At 42.7% G+C, this 23,595-nt stretch overlaps 1 protein-coding gene across 2 annotated transcripts in view; it reads left to right on the forward strand.

Annotated features, from left to right (window-relative positions):
• Window positions 1-23,595, forward strand: part of LOC121536639 (inactive dipeptidyl peptidase 10-like) — a 346,281-nt gene that overhangs the window by 226,025 nt on the left and 96,661 nt on the right. For both annotated transcript variants that reach the window (XM_041844048.2, XM_041844049.2), the window contains exons 2-3: window positions 2,944-3,058; window positions 4,873-4,968. In XM_041844048.2, the coding sequence (XP_041699982.2) occupies window positions 2,944-3,058; window positions 4,873-4,968 (211 nt within the window). The remainder of the gene's footprint in view (window positions 1-2,943; window positions 3,059-4,872; window positions 4,969-23,595) is intronic.

Here is a 23,595-nt window from a genome sequence, read left to right on the forward strand (position 1 = left end):
AGAGATATTTGAGATGAAGAGAAAAAAGAAGCTCATGCATGGCGGGCTTTGGCAATTTAGAGTTGCTGTCAGCGTTCAAGGACAAGGAAGCCGTTTTATGTGGTAATAATGAAATGAGCGTCAGCCCAACCTCTGATAACATATCAGCCACCTGTGCCCTTTGGGGGCCGTAAATGATATAACACAACGTCCCCAGAACAAGGGTGCGCCCCTACGGCTTTGCCAGGGGATGCAAATGCAGATTGCAGCTGTTGGAGAGGTGCTTGAGCGTTTGAATTTTTTTCGGAGCAGGAGGTATGCGACGGTTTGGTTCATACCTACCTGTGAACCCTCCAAGATACACACGATATAAATCGATACAGATTGCCTCCTCGGGAAAATGGAGCAGAAATGTGACAAAAACCTTTTTTAAACGGTAACCTGGGTCTTACTGGCCATAATTCTACTTTACCCCCTCTAGCCAATCACAACTCAGAAGTGGATTGGAGGCCAGTAATCCCCTCCCTGTACCTGCAGGGTTTTGTGGGTAATTGAGGCCAGGAAAGCCAGTGGTTTGGGTGATGTGGAGAGAGGTCTTAATGTTGCCATCTTATCAGAACTAGCAGATATGGATGGAGGACAGAACCTATTTAAGACCACTGAGGCAGAACTCCTCTGACACTGTGCCACAGCCTCTTAAAGGCCCAGTGCAGTTACAATAATGTTTTTTATGTCTTTTGTATCATATTGTACAACAGCTGATAAAACTAACACTGTAAAAGTGTGATTATTTTTTATCAATGTTATTTATTCCCACGGGGGGCCAGTATGAAAAAAAAAATGTATGCACTCACTAACTGTAAGTCGCTCTGGATAAGAGCTTCTGCTAAATGACTAAAATGTAAAATACAATCTGCACAGGACCTTCTAATCAGCAGGTTTGCATGGGCAGCAGTTTCGGTTTTCCATGGTGACATCTCCATGTGGTAAATTGGTTAACAAACCAATAACTAAGAGAGTTCCAAACCTCTCTGCCAATAACAGCCAGTTTTCAGTTTTCCCCTCCCCACTCAGACCACTCCCAGACAGTCTTAGCAAAATTCTTGCTTGACAAAAAGTAATATTTGCCCATTTTAAAGTTGTGCTATGCAGAAATCGCTCCACCATTTCCTGGTTGCTAAAACTAATAGTTTGCCTATTTTCAGTTTATGTGACAAAATAAGCTAGTATAGTGTAGAGAATCACTGTACCATCTAAACAGCTGTGAAATATATTTTCCATAAACAAACATATTGTTGTTTCAGCTGTTTGAATCTTGTGTACAAAACCGAAAGTAAAAGACTCAAAAACAAAACTTAAGAACGGGATGCATAGCAATAGCGCACATAGAACAGATCTACCGCTTCTTAGACTTGCTTTCAAGTAGAATGACAGATCTATAACTCACATGTGACTTTGGTCGGGTCGCCCAAAAAGTTACATATTGCCACTTTAAAGGAAATCTATTACAGTAAGGTACTTCATTGTTACCCAGAAATGATTTGATATTGATATAAAAATGGCTGCATTGGGCCTTTAACCCACCACTGCATGGCCATTAAAGTAGGCGGCCATCTTGACCTGTCCTTTCTCCACCCTGTTAACCTGTAAAATTGTTGAACACAAAACATGTAGTCCTACGCCTGAGTTTTGTTTCTGTCTTGTCGAATAGGGGTTATGACACACAATGATACTGTAGCACAGCTGGTAAAAGGCTGCTTGTTTGTGCCAGGGAGTTGCTTCAGTAGTCATGAAGCAGGAGTATGAGAGAGAGACTCCGAGAGAGTTTTTAATGAAAGCGAGTCAACCATGCAAATAGCCTTTCTCCCTTGAAATGCAAATTATGAAATATTACCTTGCATTTTTCATGAAGTCCCTCAATGCCCTTTCCTCCATGCAGCTTACAAACAGCTGTTTACCTCTTGAGTTGAATTTAAACACAGAATGCCATAATGTTGCTCGTGTTTATCATTGAGCCCCACCGCGTAGCTTAGAGTGAACCATATCATGCAGATTATTTTGAGACCCACCATGAAGCTGGTTATCAATGCTACTATGCAGCTTACAATGAGCCCCACCATGCAGATCAAGGTGAAATGCTGAAACCTGTAGCTAAAAAATCCACTACAATAAAGCTGAACAAATTACTTTACATTTTTGTGACTATCATTTCCTAGTTTACGTTTTTCTACTCCTACCTAGGGCATGAGTAGATGTTCACTTTCCTATCAAAGTCATTGCTATTGTGACACATTGACCGGCATTCAATCCTAACACATTATGCTGTTTAAGTATTGTGTTTTTTCTCAATTGTTGACATTATATTGTATGGGTTAACCCATGCTGACCCATGCTGCTTCCTATTGTGTCCCTGATTCTAAATGGATGTGTATTACTTGCTCAATGTCTGTGATCTGTGAATTGGATTTGGCTTTCAATTTGTAGCAATTCAACCATATGGCTATGTTTTTTGTAAGCTCCTACATAACTGACTCAACATAGAATGACTTGTGTATTGACAATCTGTGGTCTTGAAAATAGTTTGTATGGATGGATGCAAGAAAATAAAGTTTGGAAGAAAATCTTGGACTCAAATCTGAAACATTTATGTAGGGTTGTTAGCATGTTAGCATTTTAGTATGTCTAGGTATCTCCACTTTTAGTCGAACGTTGAAACGTATTTTCCAGAACTCCCTTTTAATAACTGTTTCTCTCTCTCTCTTTTTCCCCATTCTCTCTCGCTCTCTCTCTCTCTCTCTCTCCCTCTCTCTTACCCTCCCTTCCCCACTCTCTCTCTCTCTCTCTCTCTCTCTCTCTCTCTCTCTCTCTCTCTCTCTCTCTCTCTCTCTCTCTCTCTCTCTCTCTCTCTCTCTCTCTCTCTCTCTCTCTCTCCCTCCCTTCTTCCCTCTCTCTCTCTCTTTACAGGACCTTGGTGCGGGAGCTCCACCTGAGAGGAACTGGAAAGGGATTGTTATCGCTCTGCTGGTTATACTGGGGGTCTGCTCTCTGATCACATTGTCTGTCATCCTCCTCACTCCAGGTACAGTACTGGACATGGAGAATTAGTATATTACTTTATTAACCGGATTTGTGTTATGCAGGATAGACATAGTATGTGTGCCAGAGGTGGTTCAGTGCCTTTTGTTTGGCAGGCTATTGGTGACAGTAAGGAAATTAGCCCCAAAATTGTATTATTGTCTAACATATCTCTACTTTCAATGATCAAATTTGAGCTACATGTTCAGTTGTGCTACTAATTTCTAATACGGAATTGGGATTTCTGCCTGCACCTTTGAATTAACTTAATTTCAGCACTCACCTATTGATCAACCTCCTCAATTTACTGCAATGAAGAACAGTTTATGCTGAGTGACGTACACAGACATGTTTGGAATGACTCACAGATACACAGAGACCACACTGTCCCCTGGTGTTCCAGGCTATTTAAAACCCCTCAAATGTCTGCTGGGCTAGCTATCTATTGCATGTGGCTGCCACATCATTTACAAACAGGAGTGCTCTGTAGTTATCTAGCCCAGGCCAACATGGCTGACATTCAAAATCATTTGGCACTCCATTTGGCCCTCCTCTCTCGCTGCACAATTAGCAGCTGTCCAAGTCAACAGTAGTTTACAATTGGCTTAACAACATTCTATTTTACTAATGGCTAAACATTTTATAATTAAAATATGTTTACCTAGGCAATGTTTACACAGCTGAGGGATTTTAGGTCAGATAACAACCATGTTAATGACCATTGCATGTATGGGTTGTGTGTGTGTGTGTGTGCGTGCGTGCGTGCGTGCGTGTGCATGTTCTATTGTTTTTTTCCCCAATATAATTTCTCCATATCTCTTTCTCTTTCTGTCTTTTGCTCTCCCTCCCCCTCTATCACTCCCTACCTCACTCTTACACCCCTGACTCCCTCTTCATCTGTATTTAAAAGGTTGCTCAAAGTATCTGCCTCTAGAGCAGGTGAAGCGATCCAAGTGCATCCAATCTTCTTATAAGATTTGATCCTGACTTATTTTATTCATAAAGGCTAAAGTAAGCATGACACTCTCAAGAGTCCTGCAAAAAAAAACTCCATAGCTGCCCTAGATTAAAGTCCCTGTTTACAGACCACTCCACCTCTCTACTACATGTGATATTCATCTGAGTGTCATTTGTCAGACTAAAGCACAGACCTAAGACATTATAAACACCTGGATGGTTATGTGTATACTCTTTTATAAAACTGGCTGTTTGGATCCTGGATGCTGATTGGACGAGCAGCATTCCCAGTCCATGGTGTATTGGCCATCACAGACACCCCTATGCCTGCTAACAGTTCCATCTGAAAATTATCAAGAATATCATGTTCATGTTGCTGTCCGAATCATCTCTTGTATTTATCTCAACTTGTACATTATTTCCCCTCGCTTCCAGCCTAGCATTTAGTTTGGTACAGCAGGGGTTAAAATAAACCTCGCTGTCTGCCTGTCCGACCTCAGAATTTCGATCTCTGTAGAGTGAAAGGCAATCTCTTGGCGGCATCTGCCTGGGATAAATTCTAGGTCAGGACCAAGAAGACAGTCTTGTCCTTGATTGGAGACTAACCTGATGCTTTCTGGTAACTGGGTTCCTCAGAAAGACTTTGATGCAGCACACTTCACAATACAAAAAAAAGAAGCAATAGTACAACATTTTCCTTTAGTATCATATGCGTTATTGTCACTACTCGCTCCATGTGTGAGAGAATAAACAATGCAGGAGATATCAATAATGATAAAATAATGATTTGATCATTATTGAGTTCCAAGTTATGATAGAGTTTGGAATTAATGCACTTGTATGTTGTTGTTTTTTTTGCAGCGGACAGCCAAGCTGGCAGTGATACAAAACTCACCGTGGAAGATCTGTTCAAGCCTGAGTTTGTGGTCCATGACCCAGAGGCCAAATGGATCAACGGTAAGTGCCAACACGTACTCCACAGTGCTGCCATTGGCAAGCAACCATAACGAGATTTTAGAGCAGTTCTCTCTAGTGATTTGTTGATGGAGCTCTCATCAACATATCATCTCACTTGGGATAATGGACATTTTGATGCAACTTGGTTGGAATGTTTTGGTGAGGAGAATCTTGTGTGACATGGCGCATGTCTTTTAAACAAGGTGGCACAGATTGGCTATAAACAGTCCTTAGTCTCACTGTTGGGAGTTTATTGTTGCTGACGTTAATGTGAATTAGTTATTTAAGTGTTTTTGTAACTGAGCAGTGTGTTATTAGCCACAAATTACTGTGCCAGGGTCTAGGGCGAGTAGGTGGAGCTATTGCATTGGTCTTTGTTTTCAAAGTTAGGCTTCATTGATACAGAGTATCTCACTTTGGCTACCTGCGCAACCTACCTCATTGTTCCCAAAATAACATCCTGAGTTATACTAACATCTGTTTGTTGGAGGCACTTAGCACATTTACGTAAAAGTACACACTACTTCAAAATCCCATCTTTGACGTTAACAAGATCTTGATATACTGTGAGTCTGCAGTCGGTTCTGCAAAGCGAAAACAAAGGGCACAGTTTCTTTGACAACAAAGGGACGATCCCTCACCTGCCTTCACCGTTTTTTAGAATGAGCCGCAGTAAAACCAGCTTGTATAATTCATCGTCAAACTAAACCAGGCTTGCATGTCTCATACCCCTGCCTTCATGTATGTATTTTCTTTCCCTCTGATACATATTTAAATTGTATTGATTCCTTATCTGCTGGAGGGGGCTTGTATGTAAAAAATAAGGCCCTGGAAGTGCAGATCTCTGAATAAAACGTTAAGTGAAGCACAAGTGAATCTGATTATGGTTGTGTTGTATGGAGAGGTTAACGATAACTTTGACAGGATAGGACTCCGACTTCCTAAGACGCTCTGGAGATCCAAGTTACCATCCATTTCTCTATTCTGCTCCCCCGATGCCATTTGGGTTGTTTGTTTCAGATTCCTCTCTGCCCATAACTGCATGACTTCGCTCGCTCGCAGCCAGAGGGCATGGGGAAGAGGCAAGGCCTTTCTGTACATCAATATTGAATCCCCTCAGTGACATTTCTCCACTATCTCCTCTGCACCATCTCAATCCCAGAGCTGACCTCAGGCTAGAAATGGAGAGGGCTAAATTGCGTCGAGCCAGTCAGAAATCCAGGTTTATGCGGGACGGCTTTGATGATAGATGGAGCCCAGACAAATAGGATGAAATAACAAATAGACAGGGAGTGTAACATGTGATAGCTGAGATTGATCATGGTGTGGCTTTGGAGGTTTTAGATGATCCAGATAATACTTATTTGAGAGAGAAGCTATATAAAGTATAGATTGGAAGGTATATGGTATGTGGAAATGTATATGTGCAAGGTTAGAATAAAAATGATAGTTATTATAGATTGCAGAGGGTGAATGTGTGGAATATATTAAATGGTTGATGGGAGAATCAATGGCAGAGTGTAAACGGAATGTACAGTAGAAACCTTGATTGATACTGCCTCTCTTAAGCACATGGGCTAAAGAGTCCATTGACAGAGATTAAATACTGCTGCTATGGATGGATGATACAAATTGATGTTAAGAACAAATGATTTGTAAGATGGAAGGGATAGTTTAAGAGGATAAATGAGTGAAATCAGTTCTTAAGTTCTTGGTTTTACAGACCATTGTTCCCCAGAAACACATCACCATTTGAGCTTGTCGCTATTATGTATCCCTAGACTTGAGTTGGATATGTACAGTGGGGAGAACAAGTATTTGATACACTGCCGATATTGCAGGTTTTCCTACTTAGAAAGCATGTAGAGGTCTGCAATTTTTATCATAGGTACACTTCAACTGTGAGAGACGGAATCTAAAACAAAAATCCAGAAAATCACATTGTATGATTTTTAAGTAATTAATTTGCATATTATTGCATGACATAAGTATTTGATCACCTACCAACCAGTAAGAATTCCGGCTCTCACAGACCTGTTAGTTTTTCTTCAAGAAGCCCTCCTGTTCTCCACTCATTACCTGTATTAACTGCACCTGTTTGAACTCGTTACCTGTATAAAAGACACCTGTCCACACACTCAATCAAACAGACTCCAACCTCTCCACAATGGCCAAGACCAGAGAGCTGTGTAAGGACATCGGGGATACAATTGTAGACCTGCACAAGGCTGGGATGGGCTACAGGACAATAGGCAAGCAGCTTGGTGAGAAGGCAACAACTGTTGGCGCAATTATTAGAAAATGGAAGAAGTTCAAGATGACGGTCAATCACCCTCGGTCTGGGGCTCCATGCAAGATCTCACCTCGTAGCTCAGCTGGTAGAGCACGGCGCTTGTAACGCCAAGGTAGTGGGTTCGATCCCCGGGACCACCCATACACAAAAATGTATGCACGCATGACTGTAAGTCGCTTTGGATAAAAGCGTCTGCTAAATGGCATATTATTATTATTATTATTATCATGAGGAAGGTGAGGGATCAGCCCAGAACTACACGGCAGGACCTGGTCAATGACCTGAAGAGAGCTGGGACCACAGTCTCAAAGAAAACCATTAGTAACACATTACGCCATCATGGATTAAAATCCTGCAGCGCACGCAAGGTCCCCCTGCTCAGGCCAGCGCATGTCCAGGCCCGTCTGAAGTTTGCCAATGACCATCTGGATGATCCAGAGGAGGAATGGGAGAAGGTAATGTGGTCTAATGAGACAAAAATATAGCTTTTTGGTCTAAACTCCACTCGCCGTGTTTGGAGGAAGAAGAAGGATGAGTACAACCCCAAGAACACCATCCCAACCATGAAGCACGGAGGTGGAAACATCATTTTTTGGGGATGCTTTTCTGCAAAGGGGACAGGACGACTGCACCATATTGAGGGGAGGATGGATGGGGCCATGTATCGCGAGATCTTGGCCAACAACCTCCTTCCCTCAGTAAGAGCATTGAAGATGGGTCGTGGCTGGGTCTCCCAGCATGACAATGACCCAAAACACACAGCCAGGGCAACTAAGGAGTGGCTCCGTAAGAAGCATCCCAAGGTCCTGGAGTGGCCTAGCCAGTCTCCAGACCTGAACCCAATAGAAAATCTTTGGAGGGAGCTGAAAGTCCGTATTGCCCAGCGACAGCCCCGAAACCTGAAGGATCTGGAGAAGGTCTGTATGGAGGAGTGGGCCAGAATCCCTGCTGCAGTGTGTGCAGACCTGGTCAAGACCTACAGGAAACGTATGATCTCTGTAATTGCAAACAAAGGTTTCTGTACCAAATATTAAGTTCTGCTTTTCTGATGTATCAAATACTTATGTCATGCAATAATATGCAAATTCATTACTTAAAAATCATACAATGTGATTTTCTGGATTTTTGTTTTAGATTCCGTCTCTCACAGTTGAAGTGTACCTATGATAAAAATTACAGACCTCTACATGCTTTGTAAGTAGGAAAACCTGCAAAATCGGCAGTGTATCAAATACTTGTTCTCCCCACTGTATCTGGAGAGTTTGATATCTATATCCCCAGCAAACATGGAACGTTCCTACAACAGTTAGGTAACATTCCATGCCAAGATAAGAATATCTCTCTATGCATTAATTCATCCATACATCCATCTATCCATCCCTTTATCTTGTCAGTTGACAGTAATTAAAAATGTTGCATCACTGCATGTTGTTGAATTGTAATTCCAGTGTGTCCAGTTATTATTTTATTATTTTATTTTTCTGTGATTTTTACACCCTTTTTCTCCCCAATTTCGTGATTACGATCTTGTCTCATTGCTGCAACTCCCCAACGGGCTCGGGAGAGGCGAAGGTCGAGTCATGCATCCTCTAAAACATGACCCGCCAAGCCGTGCTTCTTACCACCCGCACGCTTAACCCGGAAGCCAGCCGCACCAATTTGTCAGAGGAAACACCGTTCAATTGACGATCGAAGTCAGCCTGCAGGCGCCCGGCCCACCACAAGGAGTCGCTAGAGCACGATGAGCAAAGTAATGCCACCCAGGCCAAACCCTCCCCTAACCCGGACGATGCTGGGCCAATTGTGCGCCGCCCTATGGGACTCACGGTCACGGCCGGTTGTGACACAGCCTGGGATCGAACCTGCCCGCTTAACCCGGAAGCCAGCCGCACAAATGTGTCAGAGGAAACACCGTTCAACTGACGACCATGGTCAGCCTGCAGGCTCCCGGCCCACCACAAGGAGTCGCTAGAGCACGATGAGCCAAGTAAAGCCCTCCCGGCCAAACCCTCCCCTAATCCGGACGACGCTGGGCCAATTGTGCGCCACCCTATGGGACTCCCGATCACAGCCGGTTGTGATACAGCCCGATATCGAACCCGGGTCTGTAGTGATGCCTCTAGCACTGCAATGTAGTGCCTTAGACCGCTATGCCACTCGGGAGGCCCTGTCCATTTATTATTAATGAAAATCAGTATAAACATTACAGGGGTAGACAGCTGGCTAATGTATGCAAATCTGTAAAGTATGAAGTAGAATGTGTACCCCAGCTATTGATTTCTGTGTCGGCATTTGTGTGTGTATGCCTCTGTGTATGTGCGTGTCTCACAGTCACAGTCAGCCACTGTCACGCCATGCTCTCTCTGGGCTGTCAGTCTCTATCAGTATTAGCACAGCCTTCCCTTGAGGGCTGAACATCCTCAACCTAACAGTGACAATCTGGTGAGAAGAGTACGTCACATCAACTTGCATCTTGTAGTTCAGTCACATAACACAGGAGTTACCAGTTGGCTCTAATACCCTCTCAAGTCCTAAGGCAATTGGCAATTTTTGGTGGCAATATTACTGAGCAATGTTGCTGGCAACAGAGTGGTGTATGAGACACTAGAGAAATGATGAGCAATGAGCAATATGGACATGAATAATATATTTCATATGAGTAGTATAAACAGTGGGGAGAACAAGTATTTGATGCACTCCCGATTTTGCAGGTTTTCCTACTCACAAAGCATGTAGAGGTCTGTAATTTTTATCATAGGTACACTTCAACTGTGAGAGACGGAATCTAAAACAAAAATCCAGAAAATCACATTGTATGATTTTAAGTAATTCATTTGCATATTATTGCATGACATAAGTATTTGATACATCAGAAAAGCAGAACTTAATATTTGGTACAGAAACCTTTGTTTGCAATTACAGAGATCATACGTTTCCTGTAGGTCTTGACCAGGTTTGCACACACTGCAGCAGGGATTTTGGCCCACTCCTCCATACAGACCTTCTCCAGATCCTTCAGGTTTCGGGGCTGTCGCTGGGCAATACGGACTTTCAGCTCCCTCCAAAGATTTTCTATTGGGTTCAGGTCTGGAGACTGGCTAGGCCAATCCAGGACCTTGAGATGCTTCTTACGGAGCCACTCCTTAGTTGCCCTGGCTGTGTGTTTCGGGTCGTTGTCATGCTGGAAGACCCAGCCACGACCCATCTTCAATGCTCTTACTGAGGGAAGGAGGTTGTTGGCCAAGATCTTGCGATACATGGCCCCATCCATCCTCCCCTCAATACGGTGCAGTCGTCCTGTCCCCTTTGCAGAAAAGCATCCCCAAAGAATGATGTTTCCACCTCCATGCTTCACGGTTGGGATGGTGTTCTTGGGGTTGTACTCATCCTTCTTCTTCCTCTAAACACGGCGAGTGGAGTTATATTTTTGTCTCATCAAACCACATTACCTTCTCCCATTCCTCCTCTGGATCATCCAGAATGTCATTGGCAAACTTCAGACGGGCCTGGACATGCGCTGGCTTGAGCAGGCGGACCTTGCGTGCTCTGCAGGATTTTAATCCATGACGCCGTAGTGTGTTACGCCGGCAGGTAGCTTAGTGGTTAAGTGCGTTGTGCCAGTAGCCGAAAGGACGCTGGTTCTAATCCCCGAGCCGACTAGGTGAAAAATCTGTCGATGTGCCCTTGAGCAAGGCACTCAATCCTAATTGCTCCTGTAAGTTGCTCTGGATACGAGCGTTAGCTAAATGACTAAAATGTAAATGTTTTCTTTGAGACTGTGGTCCCAGCTCTCTTCAGGTCATTAACCAGGTCCTGCCGTGTAGTTCTGGGCTGATCCCTCACCTTCCTCATGATCATTGATGCCCCACAAGGTGAGATCTTGCATGGAGCCCCAGACCGAGGTTGATTGACAGTCATCTTGAACTTCTTCCATTTTCTAATAATTGCACCAACAGTTGTTGCCTTCTCACCACGCTGCTTGCCTATTGTCCTGTAGCCCATCCCAGCCTTGTGCAGGTCTACAATTGTATCCCCGATGTCCTTACACAGCTCTCTGGTCTTGGCCATTGTAGAGAGGTTGGAGTCTGTTTTATTGAGTGTGTGGACAGGTGTCTTTTATACAGGTAACGAGTTCAAACAGGTGCAGTTAATACGGGTAATGAGTGGAGAACAGGAGGGCTTCTTAAAGAAAAACTAACAGGGCTGTGAGAGCCAGAATTCTTACTGGTTGGTAGGTGATCAAATACTTATGTCATGCAATAAAATGCAAATTAATTACTTAAAAATCATACAATGTGATTTTCTGGATTTTTGTTTTAGATTCCGTCTCTCGCAGTTGAAGTGTACCTATGATAAAAATTACAGACCTCTACATGCTTTGTAAGTAGGAAAACCTGCAAAATCGGCAGTGCATCAAATACTTCTTCTCCCCACTATATCAACTTAAAACTCAATTTCCCCATTTATTTACTCATCTCCTATAGCTTTTTGTTGCCTATTGACTGCCACATCTGTACTGGAATGTATTAGCTAACAAACATGTTGCCCTGGGAATCCACTCAACCTACTGCCAGTCAAGTCAATGGCAACGATTTAAAAAACGTTTTACTTCAGAATTTTAAGCTAGGAAGTGTAAATGGTATTAATCAAGCTAGCCAGCTAGTTAAACATACAAAAAACAATATAAAATGAAAAACGAAATGTAAAATCTACATGACTAGCTAGCTAGCGAATTGACCTGTTTGTCCCATGAACTTAGCGTGGGTTACGGTTAACATGCTAATCGATTAGCATGCACACCACTGTGGATATTTTCAGCTGTTAAACATGACAAACTGAACACATTATGTATTTATTTAAGCACCATGATATAATGTTGTAGTGGAGCAAAATATGTGATGTGAATGGCCAACATTTCACTCCAACGGGAGTTGATTTTTCTCTCGCTTCAGCTCAAACACGGTTCCGATTTTTTCCAAAATATTTTGGAACAGCAGACTGATCACATGACCAATATCTGTGCTCTGATTGGAGGATTCCTACAAATTGCCCACTAAGTGGAGCTGCCGATCAAGATTCCCAGATAATAAAATTTTACTCATTTTCAATGTAAAAATAGTTGCATCAACCATTGCTGGCAACTTTGCTCGGCAATATTGCCCAAACAAAATCCCAGTGTATCATGGCCTTTATCCTTACTAGTAGTTTCAGTAACCAGTCAGTTATATTATGTCCTAAATCTTACTCTGTTCCTTGGAAAAGTTTATTGTTTTAGACTTTATGTTGGGTAAAGCTGAAATAATGTATACATTCTTGGATTTGTCATTATGCTCTCCATTACTGCGGGTGGTTCAGGATACGGTTATTTCATGAAATCCCCAACCAGACAGACACCCTAAGGCACAGGGATCAGTGCAGCCACAGCTCCTGGAATGTACAAGTAATGGACATGTTGGGACATAGGGACATGTTGATGGGTACTGAAACATATGGTCACATACCTAAGTCTTAAATGTGGAAGTGCTCCACTGTCCACACAAGGTTAGTCGTACTCACCTAACTTGAACTTACCGATGACAAATGCTTACGCATTCTGACTTGTACACAGAAAAAAATTGACACATACTGAACGACTCAAGTTATGAGTACACAAATGCATAGATATGTTGACTCAATCTAACACATGTTGACCCCTGCTGAACATACTGCTGCAATCTTACCCACATACATGCACCCACTGGCACAGTCTTTCCTACAGATACATTTCATTTTACTGACTCATACCGACACATTGAAAGACTCATCCCTATTTGCACAGACATAGCCAATGATGGTAAGATGATCAGTGTTGTCAACTGCCTGGAGGTGAGTAGTTCACCTTGGTACACATTACTCACACTAGGGCAGTGCTTGGTGAATCATTGTTTTTATCCACCGCTTATTCTAAATTGAGGAACTGGCGTGGCCCAATAGCCCTGAAGCTACACAGTCAATGATTAGGTTAAAGGTGTTCAGTGGAGGCAGAATTTTGAGTGTGTAGAGAGAACAGCTCAGCTTGGATGTAGGCTGCATGACTTACTATTTAGCTACAGACTATGGCTGCAGAGCTGAACAGTGATATCAGACCATGCTCAGGGTTTATCTTCCTTTAGATTGCCAGATTGCAGAGCAGTTCTGAACTTTGTGTGTCACTCTCACACCCCACCCGTATGCTTCATCTTGGGTTCTGTCACAGTAACCCTCCACCCCACCTGGATTCGCTCTAATTTACCTCATTAGCTCTGTAATGAATTCAATTAAGTCACTATATTCCCCTGCCGCTTGCCATTAAGAAGCCAGAGGTAAAGAACGGCCTCAGTCTTGTCGGCTGCCAATGATCAGTAGTGCAGGATGCAAAGAACAGATCAGGAAGTACAGTGGAGTCCCATTTTAGAGTGTTTTTCCTCTTGCATGCTTCTGCAGCATCGTTCTCCGGGGTTAATGAGAAATCCCATGCTCCGGTGCCTGCCATTAATTAACATTAGAGACTCCTCAAGCTGCAATGTAGGGCATCAGAGTAGGGGAGAATGCGCCAGGCCTGTGTGTGTGTGTTTGTCATACTTACGACAAAGACAAATATTCTGTTTGTAAATGCAGCCTTGTTCGTGCAACATCCTCCAAAGCCAGTCGACTGCGGTGCAGAGGCCTCTATAAAGCTTGATGTATTCACTATTATTCTCCCTCTATTGCAAGGCTACTGTGACACCAATCAATTCCAGTAAGTGCTGGCTCGCCCATTATCCCAGTTCTGAACAGTGAGGAAAAACTATTAAAACTATGCAACAGTATATTTTCAGTCTATTGCATTATCTTTTTGCCTCTTTGACTCTTCTGCTCTCATTGTTCCTAGTTTTACAGGAGTTGTTAGGAGTTGTACGGTGTGCCTCAGTGTGTCCGTTAGTTCAGCATAATCAGATTAAGAGGAAAAGCCTGCCACTGTGTCTTATTTGCCAAGTCATTAGTGTGTTTTTCCTGCTTATGTTGGGTAAAAAATCACTTTTGACTTGGAATACCCAACAGACCTGCCAAAAATACAAAGAGGGAACGCTTCTCTCAGAAAGATACACATAGACAAAGACTAAGAAAGCAATAGAAATACAGAGAAACAGATATACATCCAGAGATATGAAAGAGATGTAGGAGTATAGAGAGACATTTTCTACAAAGTGGGACGTGGAAACAGTGAGGTCTCCAACAGAGAAGCAGAGCACAAGACGAAAGTGAGATATCTGTCTCGGTCTCTGATGAGGAGAACCCTTCCAGTCCCGTGGTGTTCCTCACACCCATGTGGGGCAGTTGAAAATGACTGCCTTGAACGCCTGTTGATTGCCATTATCGGAATCTGTCATCTCCCGTCGATACTGGCCAGACAGTGGGTCTCCAGCCCACTGGATTCCCATTGATTTCCCAATCCCATAACATGGAAAACTGGCAACATTCTCCCTTTGTAATACACAGTAATACACCGTTCCATTCTGTGTCACACTGTTTCGACAGAGAAGGCCATTTAGTGGCATCCTAACGAGTCTAGGGTATTGATTGGCTCTCACCTGGTGGTGAAGAGGAGGGAGGGCCAATGAGAGCAGACAGTGATGTATTGGATAAGGGTTCCTGGCTGGCAGGGCTCAGCACTAGGCCGGCACGGGTTAGAGCCACCAATCACTGCTCATTTTGAAGTTTGGAAATCGACTCTGTGACAGCACATAGGACTCACTTTAAAGCCGGAAGATTTTAAATGACACTTATATTGTGTGGATGCTTTGACCTTCATAGCATCTTCTGTGTGACCTTTACAACTGTCTACTGACTGCAAAGACCCCTGCCTTTCCTCAGCACTGATCAAATCAAACAAAATCAAGACCATGAGACGATTATGTCTAGCCCATGTGGTGCAGGTGCACCATCAATAAGTGGGATCAAATTAGAGAGTTATGGACATTTTCGTGCTGCAATACTAGAATACATAATCAGTACATTGAATTGTTATTAGCTACCTGTCATGCAATGCGTGGTTTGGGTATAACATAATGGTATAGCAAATGCAGCAATAGGTCATTAAGGTATAGTGCATTCGGAAAGAATTCAGATCCCTTGACTTTTTCCAAATTTTGTTACGTTACAGCCGTATTCTTAACTGTATTACATAGTTTTTCCCCTTAGCAATCTACACACAATACCCCATAATGACAAAGCAAAAACAGGTTTTTCATAATTTTTGCAAATGTATTACAAATTATAAAACTGAAATAATTACATTTACATAAGTATTCAGACCCTTTCCTCAGTACTTTGTTGAAGCACCTTTGGCAGCGATTACAGCTTTGAGTCGTCTTGGGTATGACGCTACAAGCTTGGCACACCTGTATTTGGGAAGTTTCTCCCATTCTTCTCGGCAGATCCTCTCAAGCTCTGTCAGATTGGATGGGGAGCGTCGCTGCACAGCTATTTTCAGGTCTCTCCAGAGATGTTCGATTGGGTTCATGTCCGGGCTCTGGCTGAGCCACTCAAGGACATTCTCCTGCGTTGTCTTGGCTGTGTGCTTATGGAAGGTGAACCTTCGCCCCAGTCTGAGGTCCTGAGTGCTCTGGAGAAGGTTTTCATCAAGGATCTCTGTATACTTTGCTCCGTTCATCTTTCCCTCGATCCTGACTAGTCTCCCAGTCCCTGCCGCTGAAAAACATCCACCATGCTTCACCGTAGGGATGGTGCCAGGTTTCCTCCAGATGTGACGCATGAAATTCAGGCCAAAGAGTTCAATCTCGGTTTCATCAGAACAGAGAATCTTGTTTCTCATGGTCTGAGTCCTTTAGGTGACTTTTGGCAAATCCCAAGTGGGCTGTCATGTGCCTTTTACTGAGGAGTGGCTTCTGTCTGGCTACTCTACCATAAAGGCCTGATTGGTGGAGTGCTGCAGAGATTGTTGTCCTTCAGGAAGATTCTCCCATCTCCACAGAGGAATTCTGGAGCTCTGTCAGTATGACCATCAGGTTCTTGGTCACCTTCCTGACCAAGGCCTTTCTCCCCCGATTGCCCAGTTTGGCCGGGAAGCCAGCTCTAGGAAGAGTCTTGGTGGTTCCAAACTTCTTCCATTTAAGAAGGATGGAGGCCACTGGGTTCTTGGGGACCTTCAATGCCGCAGAAATTTTTTGGTACCCTTCCCCAGAGATGTGCCTCAACACAATCCTGTCTCGGGGCTCTATGGGCAATTCCTTCGACCTCATGGCTTGGTTTTTGCTCTGACATGTACTGTCAACTGTGGGACCTTATATAGACAGGTGTGTTTCTTTCCAAATCATGTCCAATCAATTGAATTTAACACAGGTGGATTCCAATCAAGTTGTAGAAATGTCTTAAGGATGATCAATGAAAACAGTATGCACCTGAGCTCAATTTCGAGTCTCATAGCAAGGGGTATGAATACTTATGTAAATAACGTATTTCAGTTTTTTTTTTTTTTTTTTTAGACATTTGCTGCTAAAAAACTGTTTTCACTTTGTCATTATGGTGTATTGTGTGTAGATTGATGAGGGATAAAAAAAGAAAAAAACTTTAGAATAAGGCTGTAAGGTAACAACATGTGGAAAAAGGGAAGGAGTCTGAATACTTGCCAGGAACCCTGTAAGTGATGTGAAGAGTGGTGAGGTGCTTGGCTATGCGTGGTGAGTCTCAGTTTGTAATGGTATCTGGTATATTAGGAAAGAGCAGACGTCAGAGTGGTGTAAAGGACAAGGTCTTTGCTTCATTCATTCGTATATTGATCCATAACGGAAGTGAAGCTTTTTAATGAACAGCTACAATACAAATTACAGCCTGATTCTGAAGGATTTGGAGGGGCAAAGGACAAGGTCTTTGCTTCATTCATTCGTATATTGATCCATACCGGAAGTGAAGCTTTTTAATGAACAGCTACAATACAAATTACAGCCTGATTCTGAAGGATTTGGAGGGGCATTGTGGGAAACTGACACAATCACTTGCGTGCGCACGCACACATTTATACACACACAATCACACACACACATACACAATGTAGGGATCTGAGTTTACCTGACACATTTGAAAGCTTTTATTATGTGAGAAGAGTGTGTGTGCAGGGCATGGAAGGGATCATATTTGGAAACAAAATGAATAGGAGTATGAGAGAACACAAACCAGGTTTCCATCCATAGTTTTTATGCGAATAAAATAAAATCACGACAGCTATGATGGAAACAGGATGTTTCTGTACAATTTTGTAAATGCCGACAGATCGTTTGTTCGTTCGACATGGTGGGATCTTTTTGTGTCGGTGAAATTAATTATGTGAGTAATGGCGTTGGAAACACCTTTATGCGCAAATATTGATATAATAACCATCATATCGAAGTAAACTTGGAGTCACGCGATGATATGGTGTGTGGTCCTCCCACTACGACTTGGGAAAGCGTGCTGTTTCTTAGGCTACAGATGAAATAAATTATGATGAACTTCACAGGGTGGTGAAAGTGCAAGGACATGAGCTTGATGCTACTTTCCAATAAATATCGAGGGTATTTTTCGGGTGACATGATGATAGATGCTTGTCTTCCGTTTGACAAATGCAAATATTCTCGCTCTCATCCATAATAATATCAATGTGTAAACTGTGCACAGCCTACCCGCACTCTATCTGCGAGCTGTTGACTAGAGTGCATGTGCCAAGACCAGAGTAGGCACATTTGCTATTTAACGCAACAGTTTTTGTGACAAAACTATCAGTAGCATTGAAAATGCGATGGAAACACATTTAACATAAAAAATGTATTCGGTACATGAAAACTTAAGTGAAAAATAAAATGTTGTGTGCACTACATCATCACGCACTGATTTTATCTGCAACAAGTCAGTTTGCTGGAAACACACCACTGGTGGGAAAATGTGCATATTTTCCTTATGCAGGTGTTTTAATATTTGCATGAAAATCTGTCGCCAATTGAATGGAAACATAGCTACCGAGCAAAGCTACTTAGATAAAATGTTGCAAGAGGATTTTTCTGAGTCACTGGGCCTTCTAATGAGTGTAGTGTTGTCACAATACCAGAATTTTGACTTCGATACCATATCAGGTGTAGTATCACGATACTCGATACCGAAACGATATTCAATACCAAAATGATACTCGATACTGCAACGATACCACAGCAAAAAATAAGAATGTGTATTAGCTAAAGTCACAGAAAAACCACTGGGCTTAATTTTTTTAAACATTGAACAATATGTTGATAACTGGTAGAAAAACTAAAATAACAAATAGAATATATTCTATTCTATTTTCAATTTCTTTCAAAAATAAAACACACTATTAAATAACAGAAAGATATCTTACATTTTCCTCATGCCATATCTGAGACTCAGAGCATACAAAATAATTGTACAATTAAATCTAAACTGTTTTAAAATGTAACTTGATACAAGATGCATTTGCTAATCTATGGCCATAATATTGGATCAAATGACATACTTTCATGTATTCAATTAATAGTTTAACTTCAAAATTTGATTTCTGAAGCTTCTATATTGCAATAGTCTACACTCCATAGAAATACAATTGATTTTACACAGCATACTACAATTCCCAGAGTGTATTCCAACTCCCAGGGTGCAATACTCTGCACAGGGCTGCTGGCAGGCTAGTGGCTACTGATAGCAAGTCCAGACAAACAAAAAGTAGTCTAAATTTACTGTCATAGCTAAGTTATGAGTGCCTTTCACATTACTTTTGGGTTGTAATCATATAATGCTCACATGAATGTCACTCACTGGCCAGTTTAATACGTACTGGGTCAGACCCCCCTTTGCCTCCAGAACAGCCTGAATTCTTTGGGGCATTCAATAAGGTGTCAGAAACGTTCCACAGGGATGTTGCTCCATGCTGATGTGATGGCATCACGCAGTTGCTGCAGATTGGACGGCGGTACATTCATGCTGCGCAGGCCACTCAAGTAAACTGAACTCACTTCATGTTCCAGGAAAAGTTTTTCCACTGTGGTCGTCTGCTGCAATAGCCCATCCGTGACAAGGATCAACGAGTTGTGCTTTCCGAGATGCCGTTCTGCACACCGCTGTTGTACTGCGCCATTATTTGTCTGTTTGTGGCCCACCTGTTAGCTTGCCATTCACTTTCGACCGCACTCATCAAATAACTGTTTTCGCCCATAGGATGTTTTTTTTAGATCGTACCATTCTCTGTAAAACCTAAACACTGTCTTGCGTGAAAAGCCATGCAGGTTGGCCTTTTCTGAGATACTGGATCCGGTGCGCCTGGCACCGACGATCATACCACGCTCAAAGTCGCTTAGGTTACTTGTTTTGCCAAATATGATTATATATTATTATATATATCCAATTTTGTGATATCCAATTACGATCTTGTCTCATCGCTGCAACTCCCCAACAGGCTCGGGAGAGGGTCGAAGGTCGAGTCATGCGTCCTCCGAAACATGACCCGCCAAACCGCGGTTCTAAACACCCGCCCGCTTAACCCGGAAGCCAGCCGCACCAATGTGTCGGAGGAAAAACCGTTCAACTGACGACTGAAGTCAGCGTGCAGGCGCCCAGCCCACCACAAGGATTCGCTAGAGCACGATGAGCCAAGTAAAGCCCCCCCCGGCCAAACCCTCCCCTAACCCGGACGACGCTGGGCCAATTGTGCGCCTCCCTATGGGACTCCCGGTCACGGCCGGTTGTGACACAGCCTGGGAACAAATCCGGGTCTGTTGTGATGCCTCAAGCAGTGCCTTAGACCGCAGCGCCACTCGGGAAGCCCAGTTTTGCCCATTCTAACGTTCAATCGAACAGTAACTGAATGCCTCGATGCCTGTCTGTCTGATTTACAGTGAGGGAAAAAAGTATTTGATCCCCTGCTGATTTTGTACGTTTGCTCACTGAAAAAGAAGTTATCAGTCTATAATTTTAGTTGTAGGTTTATTTGAACAGTGAGAGACAGAATAACAACAAAAAAATCCAGAAAAACTCATGTTATAAATTGATTTGCATTTTAATGAGGGAAATAAGTATTTGACCCCCTCTCAATCAGAAAGATTTCTGGCTCCCAGGAGTCTTTTATACAGGTAACAAGCTGAGATTAGGAGCACACTCTTAAAGGGAGTGCTCCTAATCTCAGCTTGTTACCTGTATAAAAGACACCTGTCCACAGAAGCAGTCAATCAATCAGATTCCAAACTCTCCACCATGGCCAAGACCAAAGAGCTCTCCAAGGATGTCAGGGACAATATTGTAGACCTACACAAGGCTGGAATGGGCTACAAGACCATCACCAAGCAGCTTGGTGAGAAGGTGACAACAGTTGGTGTGATTATTCGCAAATGGTAGAAACACAAAAGCACTGTCAATCTCCCTCGGTCTGGGGTTCCATGCAAGATCTCACCTTGTGGAGTTGCAATGATCATGAGAATGGTGAGGAATCAGCCCAGAACTACACGGGAGGATCTTGTCAATGATCTCAAGGCAGCTGGGACCATAGTCACCAAGAAAACAATTGGTAACACACTACGTCGTGAAGGACTGAAATCCTGCAGTGCCCGCAAGGTCCCCCTGCTCAAGAAAGCACATATACAGGGCCGTCTGAAGTTTGCCAATGAACATCTGAATGATTCAGAGGAGAACTGGGTGAAAGTGTTGTGGTCAGATGAGACCAGAATCGAGCAATTTGGCATCAACTCAACTCACCGTGTTTTGAGGAGGAGGAATGCTGCCTATGACCCCAAGAACACCATCTCCACCGTCAAACATGGAGGTGGAAATATTATGCTTTGGGAGTGTTTTTCTGCTAAGGGGACAGGACATCTTCACCGCATCAAAGGGACGATGGACGATCAAATCTTGGGTGAGAACCTCCTTCCCTCAGCCAGGGCATTAAAAGTGGGTTGTGGATGGGTATTCCAGCATGACAATAACTCAAAACACACGGCCAAGGCAACAAAGGAGTGGCTCAAGAAGAAGCACATTAAGGTCCTGGAGTGGCCTAGCCAGTCTCCAGACCTTAATCCCATAGAAAATCTGTGGAGGGAGCTGAAGGTTCGAGTTGCCAAACTTCAGCCTCGAAACCTTAATGACTTGGAGAAGATCTGCAAAGAGGAGTGGGACAAAATACTACAAGAAACGACTGATCTCTGTGATTGCCAACAAGGGTTTTGCCACAAAGTACTAAGTCATGTTTTGCAGAGGGGTCAAATACTTATTTCCCTCATTAAAATGCAAATCAATTTATAACATTTTTGACATGCGTTTTTCTGGATTTCTTTGTTGTTATTCTGTCTCTCACTGTTCAAATAAATCTACCATTAAAATTATAGACTGATCATTTCTTTGTCAGTGGGCAAACTTACAAAATCAGCAGAGGATCAAATACTTTTTTCCCTCACTGTATATAGCAACCCATGGCCACATGACTCACTGTCTGTAGCAGCGATCTGTTTCCGTGAACGGGGTGGTGTCAGTTTTGTTAACAAGCCAGTTTTGTTAACAAGCTGTTTGAAGGTATGGTGTTTTCATTTGAAGAAGCTATGCTGTCGGTATTTTCTCTCTCCTCTTGCTTCTCAAAAGCGTCTCGTGCTGTGTCAGCTGCATGCGCAATCGCAAGTAGCCTGGCTAGCTTACTATTGCAACATTAAGAAGATTACGAAAAATTACTAGACAGACTCGATCCTCTCAATCCGAATATGAGGTGAGACACATTTGACATAAGTACCGAAAGTAACAAATATTCTACTACCGAACCGTTTTTCATGTTCTAGTACCGAAGTTTCAGTATCCCGTGTAACACTAATAGAGTGTGAACTTTTGTTTTGTTTTGTACTGTGAATATAGCTGAAGTGCTTTAGCAAAACAATATACTTGCCCAGTATTTCAACTCCTCTCAGGAATACTAAAAGCAACCGAATTAGCATAATTACAATTGAAAATGTATGCCTAAATGTAGAATTTGTCAAATTAATTCCCTTGTCAAGGGTGCACTTTTCATCGCAAGCAGTTTTCTCACTTTTGTAATTGCCTAATGGACCATGGGAACAAAGAATAATTTGCAATAATTGGCTTACAGTCCAATATCAGTCATGCACTTAGTCAGTAATCATACTAGTCATTGAAGTGTCCACTCACTCTTCCTGCTTTGGTCTAACCCTGAGGCCAAAACGATCCAAGCAAACACAATGGGAAATGTTGTCTATGAGTAGCTTTCTATATGACTTCCTCTCAATGAGGCCATTGGCGAGCAGCCACATTAAACCTCTGTGCCACTGTGTTGTGCCCTGACTTCACCCCTCTGAAGATACTGTTTATTCCTCCTTTCACTTCTACCTTCCCACAGGATTTGTCACCATGGCGACCGTGTTAACGTAACCTTTTAAGCTGTCACATATGATCAATCAGAAATTGTTTGTGAAGGCGTCACGTGCTTATTTAGGGTTGTTTTTGGCTGTGGTTAAGCTATGATCTGGAGAAAACTGAGTCATGGCGTATGAATATTTGTTGCTTAGCAGGTTTGATTTTTCCAAAGCATGACGGTAAGGGTTTTTCCATGCTAATCTATATGGAGTAGCATTAGCATAGTTCAGGCTTCCAGTATGCTGCAAAGGATAAACAAAAGTCATTTTTTCATCAATCCACGTTTATTTTCAGGAGCTCATCCATCCAATTATTTTTCAGTTTCAGCCAAAGACTAAAAGGTTGAATTCCAACCAAACGCTGTTTTATGTGCAGAAAATAACCCAACGTCCCTGCCACAGTCCCCTGGGTCCCTTGGGTCACCAGGGCAATGCATTATGGGATGACAATCCCATCCACTGTTTCACCCCGCCATAGGCCTGTGACATTCCACTTCTTTATTACTGAGTACATTTAGTCCGATTACATTTAGCCCCTTCATTGATACAATGAGTGGATAGCGCACTATGAATTAAATATGTTTGGTTTAAATCTAGGCTTCGCAGGACAAAGATGGCTGTCTTTCATTAGTTCCTCTTCATAGATGGTTCACTCGTTCTCCTCCACGACAACCAACGGCTAGCTGATTTGCATGTTTACATCTGTTGCCATGGCTACTTAATGGATGTCAGAGAGGGATATGAAGATGCAGGACATTTTCTGCTCTTGGTTTCATAAATTTTTCAGAGCATTGTCTGGAGCTGGGCAATTATTATTATTTTTGTATTTTTACCTCCCTGAAATTCAAGCCTAATATCACATTCAAATTGAGCTGAGCCACAGGTCTGCCTGAAAGGTTGAGAATGATTGTGTCATTGTAAAGGTCAGTGGAA

The sequence above is a fragment of the Coregonus clupeaformis genome, chromosome 23 (genome assembly GCF_020615455.1).
Source record: "Coregonus clupeaformis isolate EN_2021a chromosome 23, ASM2061545v1, whole genome shotgun sequence".
NCBI classification, from domain to species: domain Eukaryota; kingdom Metazoa; phylum Chordata; class Actinopteri; order Salmoniformes; family Salmonidae; genus Coregonus; species Coregonus clupeaformis.